Source organism: Eleutherodactylus coqui, chromosome 1 (assembly GCF_035609145.1).
Source record: "Eleutherodactylus coqui strain aEleCoq1 chromosome 1, aEleCoq1.hap1, whole genome shotgun sequence".
In the NCBI taxonomy this organism is placed as follows: Eukaryota; Metazoa; Chordata; class Amphibia; order Anura; family Eleutherodactylidae; genus Eleutherodactylus; species Eleutherodactylus coqui.
The window spans coordinates 266,004,746-266,031,196 of NC_089837.1; the positions used below are offsets into that span (position 1 = coordinate 266,004,746).

The window sequence follows — 26,451 nt, forward strand, 5'->3', positions numbered from 1 at the left end:
TTGTATATACATCCTCATGGTGGGACTCGCATCTCCGAGGTCAAGCAGAAAAGATCTTAACGTGGACCGAAGATCATCTTCCAGTGCTCTTGACAGTCCACATACCGGAAGTAGACAATTGAATAGCCGACTTCCTCAGCAGAGAGCCAGTCGACCCAGGAGAATGGAAACTTCATCCCAAAGTCTTTTCGGAGCTTTTTCGAAGGTAGGCTCATCCGGATGTCTACTTCATGGGGTCCAGAATCAATTCCAAGCTGCCATTCTTTGTGGCCAGGTCTCAGGAACCCAAGCTTGAGCAGTGGATGCTCCAGTGGTTTCATGGACAGAATTCCAGTTCCCGCACGTCTTTTCCCTATTCTCACTAATCCAACGACTTCTCAAGAGGGTCAAGATGGGAAGCCTTCCGGTGATTCTCATCACCCCAAATTGGCATTTCAAGGCAATGAGGACGTGGTACGCGAATCTAGTCAACTTGTTCGTCGACTCACCGTGGCTCCTCTCTCTTCAAGAAGATCTCTTACATGTTTAAACCAGAATTGTGAATCCTGTGAGGATAAAGGCTATTGAACCAAAGGAATGTTCTGTAGTGGAATCTTAGTAATTATGTTTTTAACCTGTGCCAAGGATTTGGCTTGTTGGCATACTTGTGTGGCATACTCAATGATGTCTGAGGTTGTACTAATACAGGCCATAGTGTCACCGAATTAGGTACACATAGCAGATGGTGATCAGAGTTTGGGAATTCATCACCTGTTATTCAAGTTCAAATATATTTTAACTGCCCGGATAAATAATTCATATTCTAATATGAAAAGCAACCCAGCAGAGCTGCTCCAGCTTTGTTTTCACGCTAGTGTAGAAATGGCCTTCTATGTTTGTCTGCGGTTTCCCAAATAAAGGGAAGGATCAATGAATTATGAAATCAAATGAGGACTGGGGAGCTGGCACATTAGCATGTTCTCATATATAACCACCTAGGGAGGATTATAATTGTAATTAAATTGATTCTTATCGCCACCAAAAGTAGTAAGGATTTCCATATCGAAAACATGCTTTTAAGTTATGATTGTAAAGGATATATACCTCCTTAAGATTGCTGTAAGGTTCCCTATCATCAATCATTTCACAGCTTCTTGCTGCTGCCTGCCCTTCAGCCTGGTGCTACATGAGCATATATTCTTGGCATATAGAAGTGAGAGGACCAATCTGGTTGTAAAGATTGCCACCTCTTGTAAGACTTCTAATGATGTTGCAGATGGATTATAAATGGCAATGATAACATACAAAACATTTTTAGCATCAAAGAGTACATTCATCTACGAGTCAGATTTGTGCACTAAAGGAGCCTTCACACTGGCGATAAAATCACACTATTTTCACGCGATGCGAGAATGAGTGAAAACGTATGGTTATGAAACCAATGATTTTCAATGGTTTCCTTTTCATTTCCAATATTTTCATGCCTACGATGCTGCATTAAAAAAAAGGCAGCGTTTCCTTTCTTTTTGTGATCGTCCATTGCCGGCCCCATTGAAAACAGTGGTAAAACATCATGATCTCCTGTCACAGCAGCGGCAGAGATGAAGGGGACCCCCCCAGCAGGGATGAGAGGCTGTTTCCATGTGAAATCTGCAGTACAGAAAAGGAAAGCAGGTACATGTAGGCACCGCTGCTGCCCGGGTAGGATTCGGCATGTGGAATCCGACCTGCCCGTGTGCAATGCAGCCGTAGGGTGAGACGTCCCTAGAAAAGAAAGTATGATATAACTGTTTGCTCCTTTGTACCCAGGGCTTGTTAAATATCCTCATGTAGAGGTCTAATCTCTTGCAGGATCACCCTGTCGCTGTAGGGGCCAGGTAATGTCTAAAAAGCTGAGACACCTGGGCACTGCTTTGAAAGTTTAATGTCTCATACAGCAAGAATGCGCACTATTTTATAGTGATATTTTCTCTGCTTGCCCTTGTGAAGTCCCAGTAGATTGGCTGCCAACACCTTCATTCATTTTCGCCAAGAAGCAGAGCTCTAATCACCTGGACCTGGGGCAACTTTGCTTTTATCCCTATTATTGTAGGGGGGAAGCAGGGGTGTGACTCTTTCCCCTAAGTTAGAATGGAGTAACTCAACAGAGGCTGTTCCTCGACATCAGAAGCTTTTCAGTGTGGAGACCTCTGATGCTCTGGTAGGATCATTTCTGGTATATTGCTTTGAATATATGCTTTTCAACGTTCGTTCCCGGGCTCCCAGCCATTAGTTTTCTCCTGTTTCAGAACAGCCCGCCCCTTCCTCCAGTCATGTAAAGCGTACGCCAGATCCCCATTCTGAGCCCATCTTGTAGACTGCACTCTGGGATTGTGCCCAGAACTTCTGCTGGACCTGAGCAAAGTCCAGACGCACTGGTGTATGTAATAGTGGAGATGTTATACAGGATAATATAACTTTTATCAGGAGCCGAGAACACGCATCTGCTCTGGTCTCTTGCAAGACCATGCCCCCATTTGCTCATTTTTACTGCCAGAATTGCTCATACTTGTATGGAGAGAGATTTGAGCATTTTTTTCAGAAATTGCACACAATGCCCACTAAAGTCATAACGACCGTGTAAGATTTGGATCTTCGTTATTTGTTCTCTCAAATGTAACCTTAGTGTTAGATTTTTTTTTCTGTTCACATTTCAGCGTGAATATGATGAGAATGAGACTGACCCTTATCATGGTAAGCAAGATGCTAATCAAGAACCAGAAGCCCTTGACCTTCCTGATGATCTAAATCTAGAACCTGATGAGGGTAAAGCCAGTGGAGATGAGAAAGACGAAGAAAACAGTGAAGGTAATATCTAAATGGTAAATAAATGGTAGACATTCCTACTCTTGCCTACTAGAGACGGTTACTTGAAAACCATATGGTTTCTAGTTAGTTGTAGTTCCAACTACATTGTCATGGGCGAACATGGCAAAGAGGTGGCCCATGGATGATTAAGCCTAATACCCATATTTACTTTCCAGGTCATATATTTATTTTATATATGAGTGCCACCATTTTACATGCAGTAATGCTGGCCAGGCTACTCTGCTTTATATATAACTTACTGATATACCCGGCCTCGCCCGAGTTAATTTGATACAGGTGTTTACGTGTTGTTCGCACAGAAAATTTTATGAATTCAACGTTACTTCAGAGTAACCGAGGAATAAAATATGTATACACATAGAGGAGCGTTAGATTCTCCTCAGGCTACTCGTACTGATGTCCCTCTACAGAATGTGCCACTCCTCCCACTCTCCTCACTTAGGAGCTAAAGAATTCTCACGCCACATTTCACGGTTGTACGACAGCGAGAAGTTACATTGCATTAGGGGTGCACTTACTTTTGCACTTAGCATGGAATAATCGAGTTTTGACATCTTTACTTTTCCTATTTAAGACCTAAAGAATGGTCATGCCAATTTCAGGTTTGTGCGACATTGGGAAGTTAGAGAATTAGTGGCCAGTCAGTCAGTGAGGGCTTTCATATATATACATGTATGTATGTGTGTATGTATATATACATTGATGCATTGGGATAAATTTGTGCACCACAGTTGTCAATTATTTCACAATGGGTTTCACTCAGGTAAGATTTAAAAAAAAAAAAAGCTTTATAATAGCTTAAAAAATCTTGGCACAAAGTTATCCCAGATAAGATACTCTGCTACATCTGTAATAAACAGGTAAGTGTATTATGTGTATGCTAAGCACTTATTGGACTGGCCAGCCAGCATATGTTTTCATCCCCAGTGGCATAACCTGCAAGCAAGCTAACCCCCTGCTCAGTGCAGGATTTATTGGTACACACACTGAAGGTGCATGGGGAAGATTTTAATTTCCACACATCTTCATGCAAATTCCACATCTTCTCAAGAAGCCCAGACTGGAGGACCTTCCGCTAATCCTCATCATGACTGGCTGGCAACTCCGATCTTGTATCCCTTCTTGCCAACTCACCGTGGCTTTTGCCGCTAAGGGACATTCTCCTGCAAGACCCTGTCCATCACCTGCATTTACACATGTTACATTTGACAGCATGGCTATTGAGTCTGAGGGCCTGGGTCTTCTCCGAGTCGGTTATTCATACTATGATTCGAACTTTGAAAACCCTCCTCTTCACACAACTACTACAGAGTCTGGAAGTCTTTTTTTTTTTTTGTCTAGTGCAAATGGCATAACTTACAAGTCATGCGTCTCTCCTTACCATGTATTCTTTCCTCTCTCCAAGAAGGCCTGGGTATGGGCCTGAGACTTGGGATATGGGCCCCAATCCAGCACTGGGTCCTTGCGAAGTTGGCACGTGCAGACAACATGACTATTTAGCCTGCTCTGTGCATTCACTCTCCCATAGAGATGAATTGCACAGCATGATTCTCTTGGGCCCGCTTTGTGCACACGCTCCCCCATAGATATGAATGGAAGAGTGCATGCACAGAGTGAGCTCAAAAGAGTCACATTGTGTGCATGAACCAGCTTCTCGGGACACAGCACAGGAACAAGGCACCCAGCAAGTATGGAGCACTGCTCCCTAGACTCTTCCCTGTTCTCTCACCTTTGAGTCCAATAATTTTATTTGTAGGGTCCAAAAGGTCATGGCTGGTTTCCTTTACAGAACTTTTTACAGTCCACTACTCTCCAGAAGGGCTTAAATTCACCTTGTTCCTGCAGGCATATTCTATTTGCTCTGATGCAGCCTCTTGAGCACAGAAGTATCGGTTACTATTGGAGCAGCTGCTTGATTGTCACCCTTAACCTTCGATAAATGTTAGTATAACATCCCCTGAGGGTTCAGTTTTCCCTCAAACAAGTGCTGGTGGGGGCATCCAAATCCTAATCCCTCCATTGTACTGCTTTTTAAAGGGTCACGCCGATGTGTTTTGTTTTTTTAAATGTATTTATTATGTAGCTATACATGCAGTATATGTAAGCGAGCAAGTGTTATCTTGGTTAGTTATTCCTTTCTATCTCAAACTCTGGCTTTTTTTTTTTTTTAAGATGGTCATGTGATCTCAATTCTGACCAGTTCAGATCTACTTGGCAATTATGAGTTCATTTTCTAGTCAGATCCTCACTTTGTGTGATGCTTTTACATGGATCTACCACTGAAACTACTTGCCGTGGGACACACAGACTCCTATCAGTTACTGTTGCTGATCAGACAGCTCCTGTCACACAGTTATATAGTAGAGGAGATCACAGCTCATCCTTCTGTCTGCATACTTATGGTTTGTAGCTTATATATGTGAATACAGAAGTGATAAATAAACTGTTCTTCCAGCAGGCTGAATGGTATAACCTTAGGGGTAGTATTGTATCTTGACACCATCAGGAAGTCCTGGCGGAGCCAAGATTGACAGGAGGTGACCCACCCTGTACCTGATTGGCTGCACAGCGGCCTGGGCTGCAGGTCCTGGCAGCCCACTAAGCAACAAGTGAAAATCCAAGTAGCTCACTAAGAAAAGGTGAAAATCCAAGCGCTTCATGTGAGAAGCATACATCGCTCTGGGGCTGCAGCCATGCACCCCTAGGTGCAAGGCTCTTCCGCAGCGCCAGCACACAAGGCAGGCCCCCTCCCCCCAATGTCAGTTAAAGATATTGGCCGGCAGCACGTAGGGCCCGGGGGGGGGGGGGGGGCAGTCTGACAGGCGTCTGCCACTGTGTGCACCACCACAGCAGAAATGGGACACAGCCGCGGGGCATGCTGCTGCATGTGCATTGCTTTTTGCCGCCCGTGATGCCGTCAGGGTTACTTTTCTTCTTAGCCTTACTTTCTTAACTGCTCAGATTAGTGGAAAAGTAGTCTTAGTGGAAAAGTAGTCCTCAGCCTAAGGCAGCACGGCCGGCAAAAAGCAATGCACACGCTGCTAGGACCTTAAAGGCTTGACCCAATCGGGAGCTAGGGGTGTGACAGGGGTGTTCCTCCTGTGAAACTCCTAGCTTCCGGTGGCGTCAAGATACAATAATACCAACCTTAGGTAATGCTGTGCAGATGCATCATGGGATAGGTGTGAAACAAAGTAAAAAATCTCTACCTTAAGATGATGCCTGACAAGTATCAGACAGGGGGCTGCACTTCATGGAAGTGACTGAAATACACAGATGAGACCTCCAAGTATGGCAATCAAGCAGGTAAGGGGGGCAGGCATGGAAAATGTGTTTTTGCCAGAGTGGCCCTTTAAAGTCCCATTTGTATGCCTTAGGACATTAGGAAATTGAAAATATACATACCTGAAATTTTCCTTTACTGGAGCATGTAAGCTGCACAAGAATCCCACCCCATTACATTTATTTTTTTCACTCCATACTAGACATGACACGTTAGGTGTATTCCTTCAGTTATTTATTTATGCTGTTAAGATATTGGTTGATTTCTTGATTGCTGTTTTGTTTTTTATCTGAGTAATAGAAGAGTTATTACCCACATTTGTAAGTACATTTTCCGTATTTCTTACAAATCTCAGTTGCACATCCATTGATGAAGCTTGTGAATTATATACCTGTACAGAACAAAATCCTTTAGATATAGAGGAGATGGATGTGAAGGACGAAAATAAAGGCCAAGAAGACAATGATGAGGAAAAATCAGATGCAGAAACCCACAAAATGAATGAGCTAGTGTTGGAGGAACAAGAGGAGGATGAACAGAAGGAAGAAACAAGCCTACCAGAAGCAGAGGAAGAGTCTGCAAATGATGAGACTGGGGAGAATACCACACAGCCTGCAAAGGAGGAGGAAAAACAGGAACCAGAAAAAGAGGACGAAAATGGACTGCCATCAGACAGTGGACTCTTGCCTCAGGTAAAACCGCAGATTTTTTGGGGATATTTGTATCTTCATAAAAGATATTGATAAACCAAACTTTACCCTTTTTTCTCCTTATGTTGTAGATGTACATAATTTTCTGTAAAACAGCATTATCACATACTGAAAGAAAATATAGATTGATATTTCATAGGTTGGTTACATTCTGTGAAGATGGTGATTAAAGAAAGTAGACCTACCACTAATTATATTCTTTGCTTGCAGTGATAACTTCAGAAATAAAGTAAAACCAAAAGGCTGCAGCCCCATCTAGCAATAAAATAGAAAAAATGTGTTGGTTAGAGTAGGTTAGTACACACTCAAGTAACTCAAACATTGTTACCAGTTCTGAATACCTTTCAAGGATTATTATGCTGCAGTAATGTTAGTAATAGGGAACAATATAGGGGTATTAGTGTATCTTGATGCCACCAGGAAGCTAGTGGTTTGACAGGGTGAACACCTCTGTCACCCCCCAGCTCTTGATAGGCTGATGTCAGTAAGGTTCTAGCAGTAGAGTGTTTAGAGATGTTTGCAGGCATTTAGGGTTTGGGGTTTATTTTCCAGGGAGGGTTACAGTATTCGTTTTAATGAAATTGATGTAACAAGCATTAATAGTCTATTATGTAAGGCTCACTGGAAAATAACCCCTAACACTAACCAGCCTGGGTCTGCAAAAATCAGTAAACACTGTGCTGCAACGCGATGCAGCAATCTGCGGTCCCCTTTTCATGTGGCCTGCCCAACCACTGGCTATAGACACAAAGGTGATGGGCAGCAGGGAGCATTAACACCCAGTGCTCCGGAGTGCACTGTCCTGGCCGCGCTGCATCACCATCATATGCATGTGTGTAGCAGGCGCCGCACACACCGGGCAAGGGGCCGACAACAGTCTGCTCACACCGCTGGCTGAGCATATAGTACATGTCCTCCCAGCAGTGCTCGTAAGACCTAGCCCCAGCAGCAGCAGTTTCCATGAGACCGGAGCTGCTGAGCAGCGGGGAGCACAGCGCAGGGGACGGTACAGCGGGGAGCAGAGATTCGGGGAAGCAGCAGAAGAGGAAAGTCCAGCTGTCAACCAGAGACAGCAGAACTGCAGCGGGCAGCGGCTAGCAGAGGGCTGCCAACGGTGCAGCAGGAGTGGGGAGCAGAGGGCCGAGGGCGCTACACCAGCACCGCCGAGAACAACACCGCTACTGCCAGATGAGGGGCACAAACGGTACAGCAGGAGCAGCGAGCATTGGAAACGAGTGGGGAGCCTGCGAGCCGGGACACAACAGTTACACTGGCCTGCCAGGACCTGTAGGCAAGCCTTATTTTGCAGCCAATCAGGTACAGGGGGCGTCACCCCCTGTCACTCTTGACTCCACCAGGACTTCCTGGTGGCGTCAAGATGCACTAATACCCAAGATATGTTACCAATCAGTACACAGTATGCATAAACTACAGAGCTCATGCTTCATACATATGGATGTGGTAAAATGAAATGCACATTTATGTTGCGCAGCGTGTAGATGTTCTGACACCTATTTTTTTTCCCCCTCAGAATGATGAGCAAGAAAAAAATGGTGAAGATGAAGATGCCTCCGACTCTGCTCAGAGAATGGAACATGAGACTTGTGGGCAGACGGCAGAAGATAACTTGCAGAGCGACAGTGCTGCTGAACTGGCTGGTGCAGCTTCAGAAAAGGATGAAGCCAAAGAGGTGACTGACTTGACTATGTTTACTTAAAGGGGTATTCCAGTTGTGAAATAAAATTTCAATAATTCCAGATATTGAAGGTGCTTGCGCCATGTTTACGCACAGCTGTTTATGGATATAAATCATGCAGCCATTACCTTCTTATTCTGTCCTTCCTTTCTGATGTTTCTTCACATTACTACGTTATAAGATGGCCACCGCATTCTTGCTGACATACAGCTTGAAACTACATTTATTACGATTCCCCACATGTCCCATTAAGCGCTGCCCAGTTATTGGTCAGCAATCTGGTCTCGAGTGCTGAATACAAACAAAACCATCCCTGGTTGCTCATACTGAACAAGTCCCACCTGTAGTGCTGGAATACCTACAGGTTGTATCCGGGGCAACCTCTGAATAAACACTGCTGAAGTGCCAGGAGAAGGTGATGCTTTTTAGAGCTACAGAAACAAAATCCAAATGAGAACCACATTGCAAACTTTAATATTTGATTAGCATTCATTTGACAGCAACATTGTGTAACCGGAATACCCCTTTAAGGTTTAATGATAAATTCTTGGCACAACTATTAGCTCGCTTTGTGATGAATGTGATCATTTTTGTAGAAAAGATTTTCTCGCCTGTGTCATTGGGAAACACCGCAAGACCTTGAGTATACCGACTGCTACTAGGAGGCAGGCACAAAGTACATAAGTGTGTTAGTTCTTCCCACCAGCTATACCCCTCCTGCAGATATGAAGCTAACTTTGTTTTAGCTTAGTGTCCTTAGCAGGCATATCTTCTGCTCCATAGAACTTCTCTTTTTGTTTTTTTTTCATCTTAGGTCAGTAATACAAAATTGGCACCAGATCACCCTGTTCTCCCACATGAGGAGGGAGGACAGAGTGGCTCTAACTTCTCTGTTGCCTGTCCTACCTCCAGAAGAAAAGGAGGCACAGACGAGCCCTAATTCCTCTGTGACCCGCCAGCTATAGTGCTCCCAGCTGCAGCACTCCCTCCCTCACCAAGGTGAGGTGAGTCAGAGAGGGACACTGCTGGACTCTTACTATCCAGGCAAAGCTCTTTATTTCAAGTAGTATTCCCGGCTAGGTAAGTGGAAACTTCCTTCTCATTTTTCATCTGGACACTTCCCTTCCATCTATGGTCCAAAACACTTTCCCCTGACCTCCCATCCACTGTCAGGGACACATTCTTCTTTTTGGGATCTTTTAGTGTTTACTTATATCCTGGGTAGCTATCTGGTGAGGACAACTTCCTTAGCCTCCCCCCATCCTCATCATTTTAACTCGAACTCTTTAGGGCATGTCCCTACCATGGCCTCCCATCTTCCCCACACCTGTGCTGAGAAGGGGACTTCTCTCCTGCCACCTTCCTCTCTCCAGGGCTCCTTTCAGAGCTAGTAGCATCTGCCCTGCTGGCCTGCATTTTTAGTTTGGGTCTTGAAGCTGGAGGTTGGGACTTCCTGTTGGCGCCCTGGGAGGGGTAGGGCTTCTTCCCCGAAGTACATAAGCAGTTGGCCAGGACTTTCCTTCTCTCTGGTTAACTGCTCTTGACAGAGAAATGGCCATCTGAGACTGAGTCCCCCCTGTGCTGGTTGCCTCTTCAGCAGTGTCCTCAGGAGCAGCCAGAGCAGCTCTTCACAGAGAAATGGATATTTGAGTCCCATGTATCCCTGTGCTGACTGCTTCCTTCAGCAGTGTCCTCAGGAGCAGCTCTCCAGCAGCCATTCCAGGGATTCCCAATCTCTTGTCTCAGTCCAGGTAGGCTCTGTTCTTAGGGGTGTTCTCCCCTCCATCTCCTCCTTACACAGTCCCTTGCACCAAAGGACATAGCCCTCAGACAGGGACCAATCAGGCACCCACTATGTGCCAGACCGTGTGTGTCTGCATTATTTATCAGCCCCTGATGTCCCCAGAGTAGGAATGGACTCTGTAAGCCTTTCTGCCTTCATATCGGCTATAGAGGTAATACCTAGGCATAGAGTGCCCATTACTACAGACAGTATGTTTTTTCTGTGGGTGAAACTGTTATATTAATTATATCTCAAGGTAATTTCCCCCTCCCTTAGCCAATCTTGGGACCAGGTAATTGACATTGGTAAACCCCTTCATATGAGACACAATGCACCAGCCCACCCCTGCCCGTGTCAAATGTGATGAGGTGGATCCCAGTACACAGGAGGCGGAAACCCATCCATCATTTAGTGAGAAAAACCAGTGTTTTGGGACACGTGCCCCTATAATTGGCATGGCGGTAAAGCTACATCAGGTGCACTTTACCGCTTCCTTGTAGGAGTCATTGTTTTACGACAAGGTAACGTTTTTTATGGCTACACTGTATTGACGTGCATCTGCTGCTTTATTACCCAGTTCCACAGGCAATCACATCTTCATACCTTCTAAAGAGGTAGATTACTTACTGCAAGACTCGACATTTGGCATGATTCTGCATAGGAATGTAAGGCAGCCTCACTACCCCTTCCACAGGAGGAATAAATCTTACTGCTAAAATCTGTATTTGACATAATAGAGTGACTACAAGTCTCAGGCTGCCTAGTTACCCGTTCTACAGGAAGAGTACTAATATTTGTGTTAGACTCTGTATCTGACATGATTAGGCAGTGAATGTAGGCGTCAAGCGCCTCATTGCTTCCTCCATAGGAGGAAGAAAATATTACTGCAAGATGCTGTCTGACATGATTATGCAGTGATTGCAAGCATAAAGCTGTCATGTTCTCCCTCGATAGAATGAATAAATGCATGACTTCTAGCTTTTTCTGATTACATAGTGCTTGCATGTATCCAACAGTCACTGCCTTCATACATTCGGTATCTATATTACTGCTAGACTCTGTATAAGACACAGATGCTACCATCAGGTGGTCACATTACATCCACCATGAAGGATTGTCTGTATTACTATGATATTTTGTATCTGACATGATCTACAGTGCTACCTTCCATTGGAGAAATGATGGTTACAGCTAGATTCTATATATCATGATTGCAATTGGACAGGCATCAGATTGTTTCACTACTTTCTTCCATGAAAGCATTATTGTATATTGTTCACAGTCTTGGGTGTATTTTCGCAAACCATCTCATATAGCAAGTCTCTATTCAACATAGTTATATCATGGTCACAGATATCGGTCAACTGAATCTGACTTATGATGTGTACCAGACAGCTTATTTCCTCCTCCTACAGAACAGGCTATACTTTTGATACCACCATATAGCATCAGTAACTCCACAGGGGAGTAGTTATGGTTACTCTCTGTACTGGACACAATCCTGCCCCAATTCCATCATATGTTTGTCACTCCCCTCCAAAGGTTGAGCAGTTGTGCGATTGCAGATAGCCCTCTCCTGTCAAGTGACGTATATGACGTTGATGGCAGTCAGCGCTAGTCTTAATCAACCATCTTTGATTCCCACTATAGTCAGAATATCTGCAATATTTTCTGGAAATTCTTGGTAGCACAGTAGCCAAGGCTGCACAGCATGCTGAAAAAGACTTGACTTAAACCCCAAGCTAACACAGTTTCTTGCAATATTTATTCTGGAGGAAGGCGTTCTCTGCAAGGCTTCAACAGGCTTTTCTGGGTAACACCAGTGAAAGATTCTTAAGGCCTTCCATTTGGTGTGTTTGCTTGGTGAGTGATTGTCCTCCCTTATTGCACTGCATGCTAAACAGTCCGCACCAGTATCAGTCAACCTCTGCAATCCCTCTCATAGGAAAAGTAAGTTGTATATTTCTGTCATCAACTAAATATTCTACACATTTATGGAGCGCATTAGAAAGGCACATTACCCTAAGATCCCTTCTAGTGGTTGCTGCAATCATTAAGTCGTACGTCATACAACATACAACAGCCTTTTTGGATGAAGGCTGAGGGTGAGTAACTGATCAACTCAGGCTAGATGACCCTCTTCCCATAATCATCATTATGTGGTGCAGAGTGCTAAGACAGCAGAAATGAAGTCCTAACTTCTCACTCATGACTTGAAGGTTGCAGGTTCAATTCCCGCATGGTTCTGGTAGCCGGCTCAAGGTCAACTCAGCCTTCCATCCTTCTGAGGTCCGTAAAATTAATAAGTTATTTGAAAGTGCTGCAGAATAGGTTGGCGCTGTACAAAGAACAAGATTTATTTTTTTTTTATTATTTTACACTCCCTTCTGGGAACTGTTAGCGGAGAAACCCTCTGGCAGATAAGCAATTTTTGTCTTACGGCTGGAGAAGTGCAATATAGGCCACTGTCTATTTATGCAAGTTTTGGGAAGCCCAGCTGCTGGCCTTTTATTTTCATAGTGCTTTGTCATATAGAACATCATATTATCAATGTTAAAGGTCATATTTTATCAGATTGTTATATAAAATGCAAAATTTCCAGGAAATCACTAGATTTTAGCACTACATATTAATTGAAATATCAGCATACAATTCTCATAGGACAGCATCCCCCTTCACTCCTCTGAGATCACAACTTTGATTAATGCAGGCAGTCTTCCCCCCCCCCCCCCCCCCCCCTCCCCGGCAATGCGATCGGCGCTATCCAATGGATAGCGCCGATCGCAAAAAAATAAATAAGTTTAAAAAAGATGAAGTTTCAGCTCCCCTCATGGATCGCAACCATGGGGGGCGCTGAAACTGCTCACCCAGGCCCCCGGCCCTTCGCCGTATTCTGCACATGCGCGCCAGGAGAAAAATGGCGGCGCATGCGCAGAAGCGGTAATCGCCCGGGAAATTAAAAATTTCCCGGCTTCCTGCGAAAAAGTTTTAAAAAGTGTAAAAAAGTAAAAGTTTCACCTCCCCTCATGGATCGGATCCGTGAGGGGAGGTGAAAATACTCACCCCCGTCCTCCAAGATGTCCCACGGCGATCTGCCAGTGCCGCGGGCTTCTAGGCATGCACGCCAAGGAAAAATGGCGGCGCATGCGCAGAAGCCGGGATCGCCCCGGAGATTTGAAATCTCCTGGCGCCCAGCTATCTACAGATAGCTGGGCGCCAGTAGATGTCAGCGGGGACCGCGGTAAGTGGTCCCTGCTTCCGTGATCGCCACTATCCCATGGATAGTGGCAATCACGGAAAAGTTTGTAAAAAGTTGAAAAGTCTAAGTTTCATCTCCCCTGACGGATGGGATCCGTGAGGGGAGATGAAAATAGTCCCCAAAAGTCCCTAAAGCCCCCAAAATTGCCGAAAATAACGGCAAAACTGCGCCGTTATTTGTGACAGGAGAGAGATAGCAGCGAAAAATTGTGTCCGATATTGAGTGAAAAAAACAGAAAATAAACCCCGCAGTCGTCCCATAATTTCCGCCCCTCGTACCCTTATTAGCCGCTATACTCAACGTCCATTTTTTTTTTTTTTTTTTTTTTTATTGTCTTCGCCGCCCCTCATACCCTAATCACCCCGGTATACTCACGTCTGTCTTTTTTTGTGGGTTACATTATTCTTTTTAATTTTTTTGTACATGCATTTAAAAAAAATTATAAAGTGGATCGTAGGCGCTACAGCGCTGAGCTAGCGTACGCACTGCTCTTTGCGTCAAGCTTCGGTAGCGATGCTACCAGTGAGTCGGAGGAGGAGTTTTTTTTTTAAGCGACGACTCAGCCTCTAGCGCTATGGAGGCTGAGGAAGTTGTTTGGGCAGCAGGGCCAAGCATTGCGGCGCTTGCCACTCCGTGGAGTAACGCAGATGTATTTTTGCCCTGCATCCCCGCATTTACCGTCACGCCTGGCATTAATGCGGAGGTCGCTAATTTTACCCCATTTAATTTTTTAAATTTATTTATAAGTGATGCCATCCTGGAGCTTATTGTCCGGCAGACGAACACCTATGCCGGACAGTACATTACCGCGCACCCCGCGTTGGTATATTCCAGGACGTGGACCCCCATTGACATCCCAGGACTAAAAAAATTCCCGGGAATTGTCCTTTTAATGGGACTCGTAAAAAAATCCTCTATACGGTCCTATTGGTCTGCTAGCGCCGTTCACGCAACACCTGTGTTTGCGTCTGTAATGCCCCGCCAGAAGTTCAAAAACACCATGCGATTTTTCTACCTCGCCGATAATACGCAAATTCCCCCCAGAAATGACCACGAGTATGACCGCTTGTCCAAGTTGAGGCCCCTTATAATTTTATTAAAAGAATCTATTAAAACCATTTATACCCCTGAGAAAAATGTGGCGGTGGACGAGTCTTTTATGAGTTTTAAAGGCCGTCTATCCTTTTGCCAATTCATTCCATCGAAACGCGCTAGATATGGCGTCAAACTTTATAAAATTTGTGAAAGCGCGAACGGATATGCATCCGATTTTTTTTATTTATGAGGGCAGAGACCGCCACTTAAATCCCCCTACTGTCCTGAAAATATCGGCGTGAGTGGGAAAATCGTGTGGGAGCTTGTGGGCCCATTTTTAAATAAAGGGTACCACATTTACACGGACAATTATTATACCAGCATCCCCCTTTATAAGGCATTACATGATGCAGACACAGGTGCCTGCGGAACGGTGCACAAAAATAGGGTGGGATTCCCACAACCCCTGGTTTCCAGACGTGTAGATAGAGGAGCGTCTTACACGCTGGCAAAGGACCCCTTACTAGCTATAAAGTGGTGTGACAAAAAAGATGTATATATGTTGTCCACTGTTCACACAGACGCCTGCGTTGCAGTAAGGGAGAGGGGGGCTGCAACGCAGAAAAGAAAGCCGGTCTGTGTGACTGATTATAACAGATTTATGGGGGGGGGTCGATTTGTCCGACCAGGCTCTACAACCATACCTGGTAAAACGAAAGACGCTAGCATGGTATAAAAAGGTAGCGATCTACCTAATACAGATCGCTACCTATAATGCGCACGTCGTTTATAAGTTATCTGGGGGCACGCTGAGCTTCCTCCAGTTCCAGGAGGAGCTCATCGAACATCTTCTATTTGAGACCACCGCACCTCAAAATGCATTGCAATCTGAGGAGGTGCGAAGGCTCACAGAGCGCCATTTTATGCACCCCATACCCGAGACTGCGGGTAAAAAATATGCTCAAAAAAGGTGTCGCGTCTGCACCAAGCAAGGGAGGAGGAGGGATACGTGATTTTATTGCCCCATGTGCCCATCCCACCCTGGCCTTTGTAATTACCCCTGTTTCGAAATTTATCACACCGTTTTACATTATTAATTTTACTTTTTTAATTTCTTTATCACTTATGCCGCCCTATAATTTATTGTCCTGAAACGCCAAAAGGAGGGGGGTGGGGGGAAGTAATCTTTTTAGGGAGTCATTTTTATTTAGTTGCGCCCTGAAATCCAATAGGTGGTCCCTCCATTATAGGCCTAGTAATGTGTCCTGTATGCAAATTGGAGCTATAATGGGGGTATTGCTGAACACAGAACAACTAGCGCTATAAAATTTGGGGTACGTCTCCCCAGTTTTCCCTGCTTAAAACAAAGAAAACTGTCATGAAAATGACAAATTTATGAAAAAAAATGACACAATTAGCTAAAAAATCAAAATTGGGATTTTGTTCCTTCTGCTTTACTCAAATTCATTCAAAAATTGTGGAGTCAAAATACACAGTACACCCCTAGATGAATTCGTTAAGGGGTCTTGTTTTTAAAATGGGGTCATTTGTGGGGTCCCTTTATGATTTTGGTCGCTCAAGGGCTCTACCAGTGTGCTATCGGGCCTAAAAAGCCTTCAAGCAAAATTTCTGTTCTGAAAACCACCGACTACTCCTTTTATTTTGGGCCCAGTTGTGTATCCAGACATAAAACTAGGGCCACTTAGGCTATGTTTCTGAACACGGAACAAACGGCGGTATCCATTTTGGGGTGCAAGTCATCGTCCATATGTGCGCTGTACAAAAAACCTTTCTATTAAAAAGACACAATCAGCTAAAAAATGAAAATTGTGATTTGTTTCCTCCTCCTTTACTCAAATTCATTCAAAAATTGTGGAGTCAAAATACACAGTACACCCCTAGATGAATTCGTTAAGGGGTCTAGTTTTCAAAATGGGGTCATTTGTGGGGGTCCTCAATGGTTTTGGCAGTTTAATGATTCTACAAGTGAGCAATGAGGCCTGGAATTTATTCAGTTGTGCCCTAAAATCCAATGGGTGTTCTCTCCATTACAGGCTTCACCATGTCTCCAGTTAGCAGATTGGAGCTACAATGAGTATGTTTCTGAAAGCGGGACAAACAGGGGTATCCATTTTGGGGTGCAAGTCTTCATTCATACGTTCGCTGCACAAAAAAACTTTTTATTACAAGGATACACAATTTTTTTCCTTCTGCTTTGCTTGAATTCATTCAAAAACTGTGGGGTCAAAATGGTCAGTACACCGCTAGATAAATTTGTTAAGGGGTCTAGTTTTTAAAGTGGGGTTCCTCAATGGTTTTGGCCGCTCAAGAGCTCTACAAGTGTGCTATGGGGCCTAAAAAGCCTTCAAGCAAAATTTCTGTTCTGAAAGCCACCGACTACTCCTTTCATTTAGGGCCCCGTTGTGCATCGAGACATAAGATTAGGGCCACAATGGGTATGTTTCTGAACACGGGACAAACAGGGGTATCTATTTTGGGGTGCAAGTCTTCATTTATATGTCTGCTGAAGAAAAAAAATCTGCTTTTAAAATGACAGAATTGCCCAAAAAATGAAAATCCCAATTTTTTCTTTCTGCTTTGCTTAAATTCATTCAAAAACTGGGGGTTCAAAATAGTCAGTACGGGGGGGGGGGGGGGGGGGGGCGTGGCCAAGCAGCCGAGCTGACCGGCCGCATGTGAGGAGAGCTCCTCCGCTTACCGGCGTTTTCATCATCCTGCGGTTATCCTGAGGGTCCCCCGACCCAGAGCAACACCACCGGAGGGAGAGAGAAGTGGTCCGAACCCCCGACGACGCTCCTGAACGGCCACAGCACAGGCACCATCAGCGGTGGGAGCGGAGACCCGCGACCGCCGCAGCTATACAGGGAGAGGCACCGGCCGCCGGCGAAGACTTCGAGCCCGGCACAGCACCACGCAGGGCGAGAGGTGAGGAGAGTAGACCCCCGGAGGAGCGCCCACGGCGCTGAGATAGAAGGCGCCGCCGGCGAAAAAAAACCGTGAAATCGCGGCGGCCATCTTGCGAGGGGCATTAACAAGTGTACAGGCCGGCGGTGTGAGTTGGAGGACCGCAGCCCTGCACGGCAACGCGCACCAGCCCCCCCCCCCCCCCCCCCCCCAGTATATCAATAAAAACTCACCGGGGACGCTGCCTCCCGTCGAGCCGAGTCCCCAGACACAACACAGCAGGCAGGCATAGCTGAGGACCGGGGCTCAGACCCTGTTCTTGTGTAGAGCGGTGGCCATCTTGCTCCCCTCAGGAAAACAACCAGCTAACTTGCTGCAGGCCAGCAGGGTCTCAGTCTTTCCATCAACAGTGTGAGAAGTAGAGAAAGAGCAGGAATTGAAGCCAGCACCTCCACATAAATTACAAGGGAAAACTGGAGTGAAACTCTCTCCATTGATCCTCCACAGTTACTAATACCGTCCATTTTCAGCCACAGATCTCCCCTGGCTTCAGATCTATGTACAACAGCACCACCTAGTGGTCAAAATTCATATTTGCTGGACCTGATCACTCATTCATCCCTTCTATAAAGTGAACCAACACAATAAATGGTTAAATAATCATAAAAGGAAACAAGCTTCCAGAAGGATCACCCTCCTCCAAGATATACAGTGGTCACTTCTTCTGCTTTTAAAAAATAGACTACATTACTGACCCACGCCAAAAACTGTAGCCAATATACCTTTTACCCAGTAGACGCATATCAGGAGGCTCCATGACACTATTCTGACCTCCGACCGCTAGGTGGACAGTGATTATCTCAAGCTGCAACATACAAACTGAAAAACACCAGACCTTTTCTACTATAACTGACCTCTAATATGCCAAAATATGGGAAATACACCAAGACAACACCACAACGAGCGCTATCCAAGACAATACCGAAAATCTTCCGTCCCTCACAAACCTTGGAGATGGAGTCCCAGGATCAAGACCATCCAACCACATCACAAAATAATGACCAGTTACCACCTAACCCTCCCCAAAATAACCCCCGCTTTTCAAGCCAAGATATTAAAGACTTATATGAAAATATATAGCACCTATTTAAAAAAGAATTGCTGGATGCAATAGCAGAATTCTCCAAACAAACCCAAGAATTAGGCCAAAGAGTAGACGAGATAGAGAACAAAACAGACGAAATTATAGAAGCACTCGATCTCGACAGAAACCTTATTAAGGAGAACCAAGAAAAAATAGAACAACTGGAACTGAAACTAGAAGACCAAGAGAATAGATCAAGAAGAGCGAACCTTCGCATAAGAGGGCAACCAGAACGCTTCACCTCGCTGAAAGAAACAGCATTAAATATATTCCAAGCCCTAATACCTCAAGCAGACCCAAACCTCTTCAGAATGGATCGCATACACAGAGCCCTAAACAAACCCCGCAACCCAAATCAACCCCGCGATATAATTCTAAAACTCCACTACCCAGAAGCACGGGATATGATCCTGGCGGCCGCCAGGAATGTTTCCCCAATCCCAGGAACTGAACAAGGTGTACAGCTGTTTGCCGACCTGGCTCCCTCTACACTTGAGCGCAGGCGAAGACTACGCCCCGTCACCCTAGCACTACAAAAAGTCCAACTACGATATAGATGGGGTTTCCCATTTATGTTATCCTTCAAAATTGAAGATCAAGTCCACATCATTCACACACTGGAAGAAGGTCAGGAAATTCTCCAAGCAGCAAATATCCCATTGGAAGACCCCACAACTTCAAGACAACAACCTGAACTCCCCCACCGCCCGGAAAGACTCTGGGAAAACAGACGCCGAAGACCCAGCGCCAGATCCACACAGGGACCAGATACATAAACGCTTGGAACCCGACAAGAACATCTTGGAACTGTAATGTATATTCTTCTTATAACTACATTATGTTTGACAAGACCCCAGATACATTGCAGTTCTCCATTAATAACCAAAGATTAGACTAACCTGTCAGAACGTTAAATTAATAATAATTAAAAAGTTAATGTTGATATTGTGTTGCAAAATAGGCGGCAGTTAAGCCGCAACCTAGTTCTTAAAAATATCACTTTCTCCACCACGGACAATATGCTGTCCAACTGGATTATGCGATCCCGGCTGGTCCCCTACAAGGACCCCTATCGCATCTTAGTTATGTTAATGACGTTTATATCATATTCTATTGTTACTAACCAAGTTTTTTTGAATGTTATGATGTCACAGGATACTACTACCGACTCTCAAACCAATGTCTCTAATCTCACAAAAATCCCAAAACACACCTTACCCCTAAAAAACAGACCTCACAATCCACGCGCCTACGTCAGCTTACTTTCCCCAACAAATAACCATGTGTAGGATACTAAGTCATAACGTCCGAGGACTCAACTCCCCAAATAAACGCAGAAAAGCATTCACAGATTACAAATGACATAAACCAGATATAATATGCATTCAAGAATCCCACTTCTCAACTTCTTCTAGCCCAAACTTTTTCAACCCCCGTTAGCAATCCCATTACCACGCAAAATATACCACCAAAAGCAGAGGAGTCTCTATTTTTATCCGCAACTCCCTCCCATTTAAGTTAAAAAACTCCATAATAGATGACCAAGGAAGGTATCTAATCCTCATAGGCGAACTTTATAACGATAAACTATGTATCATTAACACCTACGCACCGAACGAAAACCCAATTGATTTTTTCCTAACAATATGTGATATTCTCATCCCCCTGGAATATACTAGATTAATATGGAGTGGAGACTTCAATTTCACGTTAGACCCTAAAATCGATTCTACATCCCAAACACCTCCCCTAAGAGAAAAAAGATTAAGACGCAAGCTCAAGGAAGCTTTCCAGACACTATCCCTATCTGATACATGGAGAGAATTTAACCAACACAGAAGAGGCTACACTTACTTCTCACCAGCCCACAAACAGCATTATAGACTAGACTGGATTCTCACAAACTCACTGACTCTACCACTGATGTCCTTCTCACGCCACCTGGTAATGGCATGGTCGGACCACGATGCGGTCCTATCCGAATTCCTATTTTCCCCCCAAACTCGAATTCCCTATACATGGAGGCTAAATGAAGCCCTTCTCACCAACCCTACCCTGGTCACCAGTATCCAGCAAAAATTAGATGACCACTTTCAACATAACGGCCCGGAGGACACAGAGGTAGATATAAGATGGTTAGCACACAAACCAGTAATAAGGGGAGCCCTAATTTCCATAGCATCACAAAGAAAAAGGGAAAAAACCAGAGCCCAGACTTCATTAGAACACAAGATCCGAAAACTTGAAATAGCTTACACACAACATCCCTCACACTATTTAAGAAAAGCCATCCAAGACACCCGACTGGAACTAAACACACTCTTAACCCACAAAACGGAAAAAGCACTAGCTTGGACGCAAGCTACTTACTATCAACTGGCCAATAAACCAGACAAACTACTAGCAAGAAGACTTAGGGAAAAACAAACAATCAACGTAATCCACAAAATCCAAACAAAACGTGGACAACTAACATCTAATCCCGACAAAATTTACGAAACATTCCACCAGTATTACCAAAAACTATATAACAATAAACAAACCGCCCCCGAAGCACAAATTTCAGAATTTCTAGATCAGCTTAAACTACCACGCTTATCTGAATCGGGCCTTCAAAAACTTAACACTACGATTACTGAAGAAGATGTAGATTGGGCGATTAAACGCCTCAAACGAGGAAAAGCCCCAGGCCCAGATGGCTTCTCAGCTTTATACTATAAAAAATTTGCCCACACCCTAAAGCCACACTTAGTAAACCTATTCAATCACATTCTCCAAAATGGCCACATACAGCCAGATTTCCTACAAGCCCTTATCACAACCATACCCAAACCAGGAAAAGATCAAACCCTCCCACCCAACTATAGACCAATCTCACTTCTGAATGTAGATCTAAAATTATTTACATCTATCATAGCAAATAAAGTAAATAACTTACTCCCTACAATAATACACCGAGACCAAGTAGGTTTTATTCCAGGCAGACAAGCACCAGATAATGTGAGAAAAATCCTTAATCTGATAAACCACGCAAACATAAATAAAACCCCCATGTCACTACTGGCACTGGATATCGAGAAAGCCTTTGACTCCCTATCCTGGAACTACCTTCGAATAGCCCTTCAGAAAATGGGGCTCACGGGACCGTTCCTGAATGTTCTACTTGCACTCTATTCCAAACCCGCAGCATATCTCAAAATCCCCTCAACCCATCCCACCCCAATACAAATCCAAAGAGGAACGCGACAAGGCTGCCCACTCTCACCAGCTCTATTCGCCCTGGCAATAGAACCACTAGCATTAGCTATACGAGAAAACAGCAATATTACAGGAGTACAAATCGGTAACACTGACAACAAATTAAGCCTTTTCGCGGATGACCTACTCCTAACCCTAACTAATCCACTGACCTCACTTCCCAACTTAATGGCAACACTAGACAAATTTAGCCACATATCAGGCCTCAGCATAAATCAGTCAAAATCAGAAATACTACACTGCAATACCCCTTCAAACACTCAAAAACTAATCGATATAAACTTCCAATTTAAAACGCAAAAGCATTACATATCCTATCTAGGGACTAAACTCACCAACTCACCAGAAACACTGTACAAATGGAACTATGAACCATTATTCAGACAATTGACCGCGGATCTAGCAAGATGGGAAACTCCAACCCTCTCATGGATCGGACGCATACACAGCATCAAAATGACCCTACTTCCAAAATTACTATATTTATTCAGAACTCTCCCTATCCCAGTCCCAGTCTTGGAATTACGAGCATTCCAAAAGAAACTTTTTATATTTATATGGGCAAATAAACGTCCTAGAATCTCCAAATCTTTGATGTGCCTACATAAGAAATTTGGAGGACTCTCAGTACCTTGCATTATAAAATACTATAAAGCTGCCAGGCTAGCCCAAATACCCCCGATATATGCAGGCCCCCGAGCTCCATTGTGGACCGCTATTGAAGAAACCAAACTCACACCACTCACCTGGCCGACACTCCTATGGACAAGGGCTCCCTTACCAACTAACTTAAAAACCATCTCACCATTCTCATTTCACTCCATCCTGCTCTGGAGACAAACTAAATTTAAGTTAAACCCGCTCCCCACTCCATCACCACTGACACCCTTACTTTATAACCCTGATTTCCCACCTGGGCTGGTAGAGTCCCAATTCACATGGTGGAAAGCAAATAAATTGACCTCACTCTATGATTTCTTGATACATGGTAAACTCATGTCGATGCCTACATTTATCAACCGCCATAACCCACCACCTCTAGAAGAATGGAGAAAACTACAAGTCTTCCACTTCTGGTCCTCAATGCTACCCCCATCGATAAAGATTGAATTAAGTCGCATGGAAGCCATATGCAAATTTTGCCCAACACACCCAGGCACTCTCTCCCACTTTTATGCTATGTTGAACGGTGCAATGGCGGACACCAAATTACCATACATGTTACGGTGGGAAGCTGACTTCAACACCACCCTATCATTAAGCCGCTGGCACCACTGCTGCGAGACTTTAAGCAAAAACAGCTGGCAAGTCTCATTAACCGAAACTGCATTAAAGGTGTTACATAGAGCATACCTGGTACCGGAGAGATTGAATGTCATCTATCCAGAAGTCTCCAACCAATGTTTCAGAGGATGTAGCGATACTGGCTCACACAGCCATATATGGTGGACATGCACGGTGGCACAAGCCTTCTGGAGAAAGATATCCCACCTCATAACCTTGGTAACGAGGTTAGGTCTTGGGTTAGATCCACTCATATTCCTACTGGGAAATAAACCCTCTGGGATACGCAATCCAACCTTCAAACTACTCCAGTACATCACTATGGCAGCTCGCATTGTAATAGCTCAACAATGGCGGAAGCCCACACTGCCCTTTGATTGTATTACTCGCATTAATAGAATCTTCGTGAATGAAAAACTCATCGCCATACGACAATATACAATAATCCAATTTGAAAAGGTATGGAACCCCTGGATTGAATATATAAACATCCCCAACCTGTTCAACCATACGAGAACATAAGTGAAAGACTGAAGCACAGTGCCCAAAACCACCATAACTTTAAAGCTAGACTACGATAGATCAACCCACACCACAATAATGGTACGAGTTCGGGCATGGAAAACATTGAGATCTGGTCTATTCCCTATCCCCCCCCCCCTCCCCCAAAAATTACGTGAGATTTACTATTATAATAATCTATAATAATTTGAAACAACCCTACAATACGCAAAATCGGTATATACCCTGTTGTGTTTTGTTCTATCATGTTACATTATTGCTATGTTAATAAAGTGTTAAAAATTTCAATAACTCTGTTCTACAACCAAATGTTTAAACCCTATCCCCCTGCGAGGGGTAAATGCGGCAGAGTGTTGCCAACACTACATTTATAATTCAATAAAAACCGTTGAAACACAAAATAGTCAGTACACCCCTAGATAAATCCGTTAAGGGGTCTAGTTTTTAAAATGGGGTCATTTGTGGGGGGCCCCAGTGGTTTTGGTCGCTCAAGAGCTCTACAAGTGTGCTATGGGGCCTAAAAAGCCTTCAAGCAAAATTTCTGTTCTGAAAGCCACCGACTACTCCTTTCATTTTGGGCCCTGTTGTGCATCGAGACATAAGATTAGGGCCACAATGGGTATGTTTCTGAAAACAGGACAAACAGGGGTATCCATTTTAGGGTGTCACTCTTTATTCCCATGTGCACTATAGAAAAAAAATATGTCTTTAAAATGACATATTTGCAAAAATGTGAATTTGTGTTTTTTCTCTTCTAAATTGCATTAACTCCTGAAAAAAACTATGGGGTCAAAATACTCATGACACCCCTCAGTGAATACATTAAGGGGTGTAGTTTTTAAAATGGGGTCATGTGTTGTGGTATCTATCATTCTGACACCCATGAGCCTTTGCAATCTTGGCTTGGTGCAGGAAAACAAAGTGTTTCTCAAAATGCTGAAAAGTAATGTTAAATTTGTACGTCTCCTAAATGGTTAAAAAAACAAGTTTTTCAAATGTGCATCCAGAATAAAGTAAACTGCTGGAAATATTTGCCTTAGCAAAAATTTGTACAGTATGTTTGCACATATTTGCGTAATTACAGTTGAAAATGTGAAAAAATGACAATTTTTTCAAAATTTTCCCAATATTGTCTCTTTTAATAAATATTCATAAATACTATCAGTCTATTTTTTCCACCTATATGAAGTACAACATGTGACGAAAAAACAATGTCAGAATCACTTGGATATGTAAAGCCTTTACAGAGTTATGCTATGCTAAGTGACACGTCAGATTTTCAAAATTTGCCTCCGTCACTGAGGCGCAAACAGGCTTCGTCACTAAGGGGTTAATGGTGGAGACAAATAATGAAAGAATCAGGCTGTTCAGATCGAGTACACAGCAAGCTAATTTAACCCTCTCAATATTGGTCCCAGTATATCATTAAAGGCGTTCTGTCAGCAAAACCCCCTTTTTACCTGTGCCCTGCATCCTGCCCTGCATCCCTGTATATTCTAACCTGTGGAAAGAAGACATTTAAAAAAACAAAAGTAAATTTACCTAATCCTGTTGTATCTTTCCCCTCCCTTGTTTACCTTTGTAAGGGGTCATCTCCCATCAGCACCTGCGCGCTGACGCTGGTACTGCTCTGTAATATGAAGCAGAGTCCACGGCGATTACGCAAGCGCGCCGGGAAAAGGGGTTGCATGCGCACTAGCTGTCAACTCTCCTGGACGTCAAAGGTTAGACGATGCCAGGCTAGTCAGTGGGCGATGCATCACACGTGCTTAAAGCAGTGGTGGAAGCTGGAACTTTGCCAGCTTCTGCACTGCGATAGAAAGGCTGCAGGAAGGACAGGAGAAGAGCCGCAGGTTCCTGGTGAACGGCCCGGTAAGGCACAGGTAAGTATAGATTTTTTTTTTTTTTGCTGACAGAACGCTTTAAAGTACAGTGTAGCCCTCTAAGAGACCTCCATAAACGTGCTAAATGCAGAGGCTATGTTCACATTACTCCTCTCTTTTAAAAGCTGACCCAAGTGTCCCCTCACTAATATTTGTGAAGTGGCAGAGCCGCAGATGTGATGAGAGAACATAAGATGAGCGAGATAAGATAAGACAGATGAGTAAGATAAAGAAGAAGTGGCGCCAGAGTGAAGTGGATAACAGAAAGGAGAGAGGCCAGTGAGAAAGAAGTGACAGAGAGCAGAACAAGCAGGAGCAAGAGAAGGAGAGAAACAAGAGAAGAAAGAGAGAAACAGGGAGAAACAAGAGAAACATCAGAGAAACAGTGAGTAACAGAACGAGAGTTAGCTTTGACAGTGAGTAGAGGAAAAATACAAGAGATGTAAATATGAAGAGAGGGAGATAAAGAAAGAAAGAGATGTAAATAGGAAGAGTAAAGGAGAAAAGAAATTCAGAGTTAGCTCCCAGGATATGAATGCGTTAGATACAAGTGTCTTTAACCCCTTCCCGCCCCATAACGTAAGGGTACGTCATGGGAGCGGGGTACTTCCCGCAAAATGATGTACCCTTACGTCATAGGGATAGCGCAGAGATCATAGCAGATCTCGCGCTATCCCGCAGCAGGAGCCGGCTGTCAGTGATAGCCAGCGTCCCGCTGCGACAGCAGGGGGCATCGGAGTTGCGCCCATCCGCCATTAACCCCTTCCCTGCCACGATCTAACTAGATCGCGGCAGGGAAAGGGTTCACAGAGGGAGCGCGCT

At 44.2% G+C, this 26,451-nt stretch overlaps 1 protein-coding gene across 2 annotated transcripts in view; it reads left to right on the forward strand.

Annotated features, from left to right (window-relative positions):
• Positions 1-26,451, forward strand: part of MDN1 (midasin AAA ATPase 1) — a 351,783-nt gene that overhangs the window by 294,955 nt on the left and 30,377 nt on the right. For both annotated transcript variants that reach the window (XM_066608461.1, XM_066608470.1), the window contains exons 88-90: positions 2,676-2,826; positions 6,530-6,822; positions 8,372-8,530. In XM_066608461.1, coding sequence (XP_066464558.1) covers positions 2,676-2,826; positions 6,530-6,822; positions 8,372-8,530 — 603 coding nt within the window. The remainder of the gene's footprint in view (positions 1-2,675; positions 2,827-6,529; positions 6,823-8,371; positions 8,531-26,451) is intronic.